Genomic DNA, 10568 nt, shown 5'->3' with positions numbered 1-10568 from the left:
TTCCGACATCATGGAACGGTTCCTGATGGATGAACGGCGACGGACTTACCGGGTAGGGGTGGTGAGCCGCAGGAGCAGAAGCAGGAGCAGCGCAGGGCAAGCAGCGTATGCAATGAGGCAGCGAGCGGCAATGTCTTGCAGCAATAGCAGCAGCAGCAGCAGTAGTAGTAGCAGCAGTAGCAACAGAAACAGAGGGGTGGGTTGTCGACGAGGGCAGAGGCGGGCAGGTGGAGCAAACGGCTGGCCAGCGAGCGAGTAGAGTATAAGAGAATGAGTGCACGGATGGCAGTAGCTGGCAATGGCTAAGATAGGGCAGACAAGTGCAAGTGCAAGTGCAAGTGCAAGTGCAAGTGCAAGTGCAAGTGCGAGTGCAAGCAGGTAAGGTAGACCAGCGGGCGGGCAGGCGGGCAGGCAGACAGGCAGGCAGGCAGGCAGGTGGTAATAGCAGCAGCAGCAGCAGCAAGAGCAGCAAGAGCAACAAGAGCAACAAGAGCAGCAGCAGCAGTAGTCAGGAGTGCGCCGCCGTCAGCCAACCGAGCAACGCGCCTACTGTGTACTAGGGACAGATGGGGATCAAAAGGTACCGTTCCATAGCGGGGCGCCGTACGAGGCATAGTGCCGCTTGGACGCCATCGATGACTGCCCTTCTTGGGCACCGTCTGATCTTCTCAACTCGACCTGCAGCACCGCATGTCTATCCATTGTGGCCCTGGCTACCATTGTTCTTCTTCCTCTTCTTCTTCTTCTTCTTCTTCTTCTTCACCACCACCACCATCATCATCATCATCTCCCTCTTCCTCTTCTTCACCATTGTGGCCTGGATGTGTGAACGTGCGGCGTCAAAGGGCCCGTCTGGCACGTTGCCGTGTTGGTGCTGGTGGGCGCAAAGTGGTGCTGTCACCCAGTCCCAGTCCCAGTGCCAATGCCAATGCCAGTGCCAGTGCCAGTGCCAAACGGCAAACGGCTGGTCGAGGGGTGGTGGGACACCAAGTGGGCGGCTGCTAGGATGCTAGTACAGGATGCTAGCATATCCGGATGCCAGGATGCACATGCACACAGACACAGACTCCATGTCAGGGACCCTCATGTGCACGCCAAAATTAGCCTGCACGCCTCCAGCCCGGCCAGCAGCCAGCCTACCACACACGCCCCACGCCCTCAACGACAATCGTCGCATCGTCGCTTTGCCGCGTCGTCATCTGGCCTGCCCTCTGGCGCCCCAAAGCCCATTGCCGAAGACTGGACAAGCCCAAGGCACGATTTACGCAGGCATGCCTCTTGGGCTACACCACCTGCACCACCTGCACCCACAACCACCCCAGCCACAAAGCAATTCCGATACTTCATAACAAAAACACGCCTTGGCACCCGCATGCCTGCAGCAGCCAGACCCACGGACTTTGCCTGCTTCTGCTTCCGTACCCTCTCCTGCGTAACCTCAACTCCCTCCCTACACACGTGTCGACATGGCCGGCTGCAACACGCCTACGGCCTACGCCTCTTGTCAAGCCAGCCGAGCTCAGGGGGGGGAGCCGTCCACAGTGGCGCGCCCCATCCATGCCGCCGCCGCCGCCATCATCATCATGGGCCGCACTGACACTGCTGCTAGCCTTTCTCTTCTCGACTGTACGCCTGCGACATGCATCTTGCTCTGCTGCTCGGCATCCTCCCATCACCGCCCTAAAACCTCCTGTCCCCGGCATCCACCCCATCTCCCTCTAGTAAGTAGTCTACTCACTTACCTACTAGTCCTCCATCCCGCCATTTTCCCTCCAGGGGGGCTGGCGCTGCATGCATGCATGCATACATACATACACCTCCTCCTCCTCCTACTACCACCCCACGTCCATCCACTCACACATACTACACAGTATGTACACGCACACACGCGCATACAATGTCGCAACCGCTTCTCTCCGCACGTCATGCTGACCACCACACTCTGGCCCTGCCCTCCCCCAAACCCTGAACCTTAGCTTGTTCCTTGCTGCCAGCCACCCGTCACGCATGTTTTTGCCAAATTTCCTTTTGATTATGCCTCTCGATAGACTGCTCCTCCCCAGCCCCAAACCGCCCTCTGGTTCGCTACTGCACCCGCCGCCCAACCCCGTTGCTCCGATGCATCGCATCGCTGCTGGCCTGCTGCAGGACATGACACCGTCATCCCTTAGCCCTCCCGCCCCTCGCTCCCTCAACATCCTCCAGCCTCTCTTGTCTCCCGCCCATGTTTTGCTCCAACCTCCACCCCGCTCACGAACGCGTAATCTGCTGTGCGTACATTGTACATTTAGAAGAGAAAAAAAATCTCGCCAGGGGGCGGGGAGGCGGGGTGGGGGGCTGGCTGGGTCATGCCATCGTCACCTGCATCTCTTCCGTGCGTCCCCAACACACAACAGCATGACCTTTGATCGATCTGCACTCTTCAGCCCTCGACCTCACCACCAGCCCTCGCAACTGTTGGGAAGGCCTGTCCGCACGTATTACAAGCGGATGATCGCCAATGCTTTTCCACATTGTGCTTTGCTCCCTTCGGCCCTTTGCGCCCGTGATTACGTGTTCCGCCCTACCGAGTTTATTTTCAATCCCCCGATCCTTACAATTCCACTACCCGCCCCGCTTCCTCTTGCCTAATCTCGCTTGATATCCGCATTCCATTTTATCGATACTTCCTTCCTGGTCCTTAACAACCTGCGCACTGTCTACTTACTTGAAAAGTTCTCCTCGCCAAAAACACTCGACATCCACTCACGCTGCCCACGCTGCTAAACAACTGGGGTGTTTTTCTTTCCTTTTGCCTCTCTTGCAAAACAAGCAATCATCGGCTTCACCGTTGGCAGGATCATCATCCTCGTGTGCGACATTTCTCATCCTGGTATTAATTCTTGACCAACATGTCTTGCTTCTTTGCCTTGTTTTAATCTTTACTGGCCCCTTACAGTAAACGAGCCGAAAATCTTCGGGCTGAAAAGAGCTGCCCAGTCAAAAACATACCACTTCTAAATCGCGCAACTTCAACCATTAGTCAAGGTCTTTCTTTGGTCTTTCCATATCCAATCTTACCGTTAGTAACATGCAGCCTTGCTATGCACGCTCTTAAGCCAACATTCTCGCACCTTGATGTTCATGTCCACACCCATATCAACCAGCCCCGCCTGTCTATAATACCCAACCTCTTAAGCTTTCACATGAACAAAAATCAAGACTTGTCCCATGCTTCCAACACTGGGCGCAACAGTATACACATGGATACCATCATATTCGCAAACCTCGCCAGACACAGAAGAAACAAAAAAGTACTCCACTTCACTTACCAGACACTGTGACATAGAGACAGACAAGAATTTCACTTGAACTATTCAATAGCATCACACGTTCATCGAGAAGTCACAACTTTGCAGAAAAATGATTTAACCTCACCCCATGTCACGTGCAATATATTAAACAGAATCACGCCATGATATCCCTGAATTTGTCCCATCAAGCGGTGAACATGGTATATTTCCCAGAAACAACAACAGAGAAAATAACACTCAATACTACATCGCTGTGTGCATATAAAGGGAAAGCTCCAGACACTTATAGCTAGATAACGAATTTTAACTTTAAGTTTGGTGTTAGTTACATTTAGTTTATGGCGGAACAAAGTATTGTCAAAGCTTATTTTGTACCAAAATGTATAGAAAATAAATCTCTTTGTATCTTGAAAATCAAAAATAAATTAGTGATCGATACTGCTGTGTGTTCAGATATCACGTGTTGCTTGGGGGTTCAGAAGGGGTGAGATGTTCGAAGACAAACCCTATTTCTTTTTACTTACTACCTCAAAATGTCAAACCGTGGATGACTTTAATGTTCCTTTAACAGCATCTTGGATAGACAGATTGCCGTAATAGACATTGGTGTACTTTGAGATACCACTGGTTTAAATAACGTCTGCCTACATGGTACCCACTTTTGTAAACACGGATACCATTTGTCGCATTTCGATTATTCCTTTGGAATCTTCACAACCACGGAAACCATTTATGGTATTTTTTTAGTATTTACTTTTAAATTTCATCGTCCCCTCATACTATATAGGTGACTATTTTCCCTGCCCTTTGGACTACCAACACAACTTCAACATACTCTCCATTTCCCCCCTTCAAGACACCACCACATCACCAACCACAAAACAGAACAATGGCCTCGACAAAGGGCCTACCAGTCGAAATCTTCCTACAAGTATATGGCTACCTAGGGCCAAAGGACTTCAACGCTGCCCGGCGCACATGCCGAGCGTGGATGAAGGCCAGTCTGGATAGAAATCTGCTCATGGTAATGCTAGAAAGGGGTGGCTGGACGGGCGTAGATGCCAGCAGAGAATGGCAGTGGCTGAGCTGCCAACTTGCCAGAGAGTGTGCCTTGGCTCCAGGCCGGGCTGGGTTGGAAACAGAGGCAATATTCACCAAGAGCTCAGAGGTGGATTTCACCGGCCTGAGGGACAGCCAACCCGGTGGTGAACTAATCTTCACCACCAGTATCTGCTCGCGGTTCCTGTGCATAGCCCAGGAAGCGCTAATTCATATTTACCAACTCGAGGCTGGCCGTCTGATATATATGGTAAGCGCCGAGTGCCAGGGACGAGTACTGGCCATCACCATGGGCCTATATGGCGGTAGATACGCCATCGCTGCAATTCTGGAAGGCCGGACGGGCATGGTGCGACAACTTCCAGAAGAGTTATTTGGGCATGGTCCACAGGAGCAGAAGCAGGAGCAGGATCGTACGCAGTTCAATGCAATTCACATCCAGTCGAACAGCGAAAGGATAAGCATCACAGGCACCAACAACAGTGCCCTACATGAGCACAACTTGATCAACCAGACGTGGAATTTGATCGAAAACGACTCGACGATCTACAGCGATCTGGGCTCCAACAACGACCCACCACGAAGTGTTTCTTTGTGCCCCCAAAGCCAGTGTGTAGTTTTTGGCTGTTCAGCAGGCATGGACGTACAATGGATCGACGAATCCTCAGGCCAGAGTCTACATCGCTGGTTTTCCCTCATAGCTCCAAGCGACCATGTCTACTTCCTCCCATCACGAACAGAATACGAATCATCATCATCATCATCATCATCATCCAATTCACTCCGTCTTATCTCTAGCACCGCCCACCAAGACAACCGCCCTTCCATGAAGCGCAGACTCTTCCCCAACGTCCACTTCCATGGCTCCTCCAAGTTCGAATCTACATCTCGCCAGCCAAACCCCACATCATACGACCATGACAACGCCACCCCTCTCAGCGACGGCCACCACCTACTCTTCGTCGATTACCCCAGCGACCACCTCGTCCTAGGCACCACAGAGCTCGTTCGTAAAATCGAATTCCTCCCCCCGAAAAATGGTGCGTCACCAAGGCTCTACCGCGTCGCAGCAGACATGTCGGAGGGTGCACGCATAGTCGTCGTCTACGGCGATATCATCATGTTATACTCTGTCCCACCGAGTGTATGCCACTTTTCTCCCAGCAACGACCACCAATCAGATCGCCCCGTCCAACCTGGCTGCAACCACTGGCTCGACTGGTGGGATGAGCCGTGTGCGAACGAGGAGACTGCCACGCTGCATAATCATGAGGGTCCCGCATGGCCGCTTTCTTTGCGCGGTACGCGCATAACTACACTGGCGAATGTTTGCGAGATTTCTGTGCAAACCCGCCCGTGCCTTTCTATTTCGGCGTTTACAGATGCGGGCAAGTGCGAAGTTTGGAAATTTCCAAGGGTGAGGGAGGCGTTTGGGGTGGAGAAGATGGCGGTATGTCAGAAGGGGCTCGTTGAATCGGACTTGTAGAGTAAGGATGTCATAGAACTCATAACCAATTGCGTTACGTGCGGAGGGTATCAATAAAGCACAAATGAGCGAAGGAACAAAGCACAAATAAGTAAATGAGCAAAGTGCGTTACAGGAAACTGAGATCGTGAGATGATACATAAAGGGGCGTCGTGAGCGTAAGACCAAGCAAGGTGCAATCATGTTAATTCCAGTTGCCAACGGCACCGTTTGTCGTCGAACTGTCTGATCCACCTGGAGATGTTGCGGGTTTGTTGTTGATCCAAACATTGTCAAGCCTGGAGAAGGTCAGCTTTGGTACTAGTCAATGGTGAAGAAGAAGAAGAAGAAGAAGAAGAAGAAGAAGAAGAAATACATACGGCATAACCAGACTAGGATTCTCAAAGCGTAGGCCGCTCTCGCGGGCTTCGTCCAAGGTGAGTCTGCCCATGACCCTTCGGCCATTTTGCCCAGGGCCAAAGGATTCTTCTTGTACGTCGCGACCCAGGTCAGATTGCTCTGGCCTTCGCAGGCTTTTGAGAGCAATAAACTTCATCAGTGGCCGATAGGTGCGTGCAAAAACAAACAAAAACCATATCGTGCCAATCACGAGCGGGGCTATGAGCACTGCGCGCCTGAACGCCTTTTTCAAAGCCAATTGACCAGCCACAGTGATCTGAAAGAGGACAACGCCTACAATGACGCGGTCACACATCATAGTCCAACCCTTTCCAGTCGAGTGTTGGCGGTGCTCCATGGCATACAAGAGCTGATATTTGTGAACATAGTGGCCAATCATGAAGTAGACCAGACCAGTAAGCAAAACTTGCCAAGAGTCCTTCAATACACTGTAGACCATGCAGATGATAAAGATGAGAATCGTCTGTGGTAGGTAAAAACCGTAGCTAAAGACTGGGGGTTGCACAAGCTCAGCATAGTCCCGAGGTGTTTTAGCACCCATCAAGTAGACTGGGTACAGGGAAAGAGCACCAAATTCCAGTAGTCGGAACGGAAAGACTCCGAACCCTTGCAACATGATGAAGTTGGTGTAGAAGCCTAATAGGTTGGAAAGTGAGGTAGCCAGAGCGTATGCAATCTCTGTGGCACTTGTGAGTTTTTCGGCAAAGCCCTCAAGTATGGCCAGAAACCCGGACGCTGTTCCTAGGATAGTGAAGAGTATGAAGAAGTTGAAGAAGGTGTAAAAGAAGTTTTTCGAAATGACTGATAGCTCAACATCACCCTGGGAGATCATGCCTTGCTTGTTTGCAAGCCCTGCAAATTGTTAGCGTGTGTGGTAATCACTGGTAAGAGCCAGTTCTACTTACAGTCGTATAGAAAAGGTACAGCTACGTTGATAAGAGTCAATGCCAGCGTCGGAAGCTGTGTGTTGACAAGCGATTCAAGAGTTTCATGCTTCTCCAACAGTTCCGCAAGCCCAGGGAGAACACCAGCAATCGAACATGTGTTCAGAGCGCCTGCAATGGGTACAAAAAGAACAGTCCAGAAAACGCTCAGAATGCCGATGACGACTGTGATGGACCAAGACCTGAATGTCCTTTGGGAACGAGTCAGATACGTGTTTGACCAGACAACGTCTGACGGTGCTGGACAGTTTCTTGCCAAGAGTTGCAATGGGGAAGGGTCGAGTACGGCCTGAATCGCCATTTGAGCACTCGCAACGCTGTCCATTGTCACAAACGCCAGAGGCATTGGTTCAAAATCCTTCTTGCGCAAAGCTCTGATTTCATCGTCGATTCTTCGCAGCTTCTCTTCATAATAGTCGATGGCATCCACTTTTTTGTATCTTAACTTGAGAGGACCGTACCATAGTTTGATTTTCGGGCGCTTGTTGGCGTAGGGGACGATGTGGCTAGAGTTGCGCTCTGTATCGCCCAGAAAATGGCTTCTCTCGTTGTCGTTGTTGCTGCCATCAGCCACGGGCTCTGGTGGTCGTGGTTGGACTACCGGAAGAGTCTCGAGGCTGCGCTCCACCCTTCGGCTACCGAGATGAACAGTCCAGGCTTCCTCGAGCTTTCTGACAATGACACGCCTCTCAATAAGCTTGCTATCCAGCTCCTTCCAGTTCTTGCATAGCGTCACACTCTCCACCGTTCCGATACCAAGGTCCATGATGAACGCCTTGATCTTGTCCTCGGAGCGAAGATCGACCGGAATACCGGAAAGCCGGATGGTTCGGTCGGTGATGGTTGTCTGGCCGCCAAGGTACTCTTGCCGAATCTCAATAATCCTTCTAGTTTCCGAGACAATCAAGTATAGGATAAGGGCGGTGAAGAGGTAGACGAAGACGAGATACATCCACAGATAGTCGGTGTAACGTTCATATTCGGCGGCAAACGTAGTAAAGGTACTGCGAACCTCAATATGCTCGGAGCCTGGGTCTAGGCGGATTGGAGATTTCTTTCCTTCTTTGTCCTGGTGGGTATCGTGTACTGGCTTGATGACGACGAGGGCGAAGAAGAGGGTGATGAGCAGAAACTTGATTGCCATTTTGAAGAATGCAAGGTATACGTAGGCATCGAGGCCAGCCGAGGCCAGCACCTGTTCGTCGGTGATGTTCCATAGTGGTATCATCCAGCCGAAAAAGCTATCGGGAAGGTCGGGGAGCGCCGTTGCGAGGTTCTTCTGCTTCTTGCGCGCAGCATAGAGGCCTTTCCATCGTGGGCGAAGAAACTGATGTCGCCAGTCAGCAGGCATACAGGCGTTTGGAGGGTGCCAAACCATACGCAAAAGATAAGGAATGCGCCTATGCCTAGGCCTAGGGAGAGGTAGAGTTGGAGACGGACATCGCGTGGGCGCAAAGTGCCCCAGGGATCTCCAGTCTCGTCGGGGCAAGTTTTGTTATGTTTACCTATAGGTAGCATTGCCAAGATGAAGGTTGAATCGCCATAAACAGCGATGGCGTCGCTGGTTGTAGGTTACACGTGAAGGAGCACGCCAGGGTTGGGCGATGTCATTATGCGCTAGCGGCCCAAGCGGCCCAAGCCTCAAAGCCATGCCGCCTCACTATCTTGGAGTTGTTTGTCAAGTTAAGCCTTGACCCGACCTCTCCTGGCATTCTGTGGAGGTATGGGCTGCTTGTTGCAGTCGATGCGACATGATTACTGTCATCAAGGGGCAACCCACAAAAGAATCACGCGGGTAATTGCTTTTTCGGGCAGCATGTCAGCCCCAAGAGAGAGGCTCGGTAGGTCCCATTGACTGAGGACTCGCAGGTCGAAGCTGATTGGTTAGGACGTATACAAGTACACCCTTTTCGTAAACCACGTGATCAACACCAGCATCGAGCTGCACAACAGCTACTATACCACCGCAACTGTCCGAATAGTAATATAAGCAGATGATGGAGCAATAAAGCAAACGCTGCACTATCACGCAAATGGAGAATGGGATATATTGCCATGTTGCACTAAAACTGAGCTGTACTGTTGGCGAAATGTCCTTAGATAGAAGGCTAACGCCGTTGTGGATGCATTTTCCGCTTGCGTCCTTTCTGTCTGACAGGTCTAGTTCACAACGGTGAGATTTGGTTGGCAACGTCTATTGACCGAACCGCAAACCGTGCACCTACCGATTGTTCTGCAGTCCTACTAAGGTCCACTATCCTATAGGGTACATGTGCGTGTGCGTGTAAGATTTGTATCGGCGGCCCTGCCGATCGGGTGCACGTGACCGAACGCAGTGAGTTGGCGTTTCATCGACGACGATCGCTATGTAACTATGAGTATGCAATGACGTGTGCGTGCAACGTTTTTTTGTGGAGATTTTCTTTCCTAAAGGAGGATCCGAGTTTGTCAGCTGAGTAAGAGCACGAGTATGAAGCCCAGGATTTTGGGTGAGGGATATTTCACAAATGTCCCAGGTGTGCCTCCAAACAGCTAACCACATGTAGCAAGCGTAAGCGCAGCGGCATTACTGTTGTACAGCAGGATGGGAGCCGGGAACAAGATATCCGGTGGGACCCGTGCAGACTCGGGACAAGATCCCCCGTTGACGTGACGGCCCGAGAAACATGTTTATATTAGTACAAAAAAGCAGAAAGGAGAGTGTGCAGTAGTGTGTGGGTGGAGATATGGAGACAAGGCAAAGGGAAAGGGGAGTCATGTGTCGAATAATTGGGGACATATTCCAACGGTGCCTAGCTGACGTCGAGTAGATGATAGACGGCATGCTGGTAGCGCCTCGTCATCGACGGTGCCGTCTGCGTCAAACATGCATAGCCAGTGTTCCAGAGCAAGAGCAGTCAGAGTCGTCGGCAAAAAGTTTCAGCCCCTTTGTGCCCGTGGTGGTCAGTAATAGGACGAATCCACGTGTCGCACTAACGTGCCACCAACAAGCCTTGCGGCCCAGCTTGGCACCGAAGCTTGGCTGAGATCGATGCCGGGGTAGGAGGGATCGCGATGGCAGACGGAAACAGGGCCGAAGGTATCACCACAAGCGCCCGGCTCGGACAAACAGTGGACGGGGGCGCTGTGGTGGGGTTAAGCACGGCAGTTCTGGCAGTATTGACAGTGTTTACAATGCGGGTCATGGCAGCAAGACAAGTAGTGTAGCAGACGTCGTGGAGGGGGGAAGGGGGGAGGGGGTTGTTCAGCTACAGCTAGGAGGCGTGAGGAGGGGGAAACAGAGTTTGCGGACGCCCCTCCCGTCGAGCGTGACAGGCGAAGGCAGGATAGTGATGGCGCTCTCTCGCGGCCACAGCCAGTGGGAGCAGCAGCAGCGGCGGCGGCGGC

General features: G+C 51.9%; 3 protein-coding genes across 3 annotated transcripts; 2 read left to right on the top strand and 1 right to left on the bottom strand.

Annotated features, from left to right (window-relative positions):
* Positions 1-690: 690 nt before the first annotated feature.
* Positions 691-1597, top strand: COCMIDRAFT_30238 (uncharacterized protein; the record flags this gene model as incomplete). Its single annotated transcript, XM_007694387.1, has 2 exons — positions 691-877; positions 912-1597. 2 exons carry the CDS (start codon positions 691-693, stop codon positions 1595-1597), a joined length of 873 nt encoding a protein of 290 aa, XP_007692577.1.
* A 2585-nt stretch (positions 1598-4182) lies between these two features.
* Positions 4183-5838, top strand: COCMIDRAFT_30237 (uncharacterized protein; the record flags this gene model as incomplete). Its single annotated transcript, XM_007694386.1, has 2 exons — positions 4183-5653; positions 5735-5838. 2 exons carry the CDS (start codon positions 4183-4185, stop codon positions 5836-5838), a joined length of 1575 nt encoding a protein of 524 aa, XP_007692576.1.
* A 184-nt stretch (positions 5839-6022) lies between these two features.
* COCMIDRAFT_107574 (uncharacterized protein) lies at positions 6023-8699 on the bottom strand (the record flags this gene model as incomplete). Its single annotated transcript, XM_007694391.1, has 4 exons — positions 6023-6116; positions 6198-7089; positions 7143-8508; positions 8562-8699. The coding sequence occupies 4 exons, from the start codon at positions 8697-8699 to the stop codon at positions 6023-6025; spliced, it is 2490 nt and encodes an 829-aa protein (XP_007692581.1).
* Positions 8700-10568: the final 1869 nt, after the last annotated feature.

Source organism: Bipolaris oryzae (assembly GCF_000523455.1).
Source record: "Bipolaris oryzae ATCC 44560 unplaced genomic scaffold scaffold_214, whole genome shotgun sequence".
Classification (NCBI taxonomy): Eukaryota; Fungi; Ascomycota; class Dothideomycetes; order Pleosporales; family Pleosporaceae; genus Bipolaris; species Bipolaris oryzae.
Note: the sequence above shows the minus strand (reverse complement) of the source record. Positions and strands in the feature narration are given on the sequence as shown.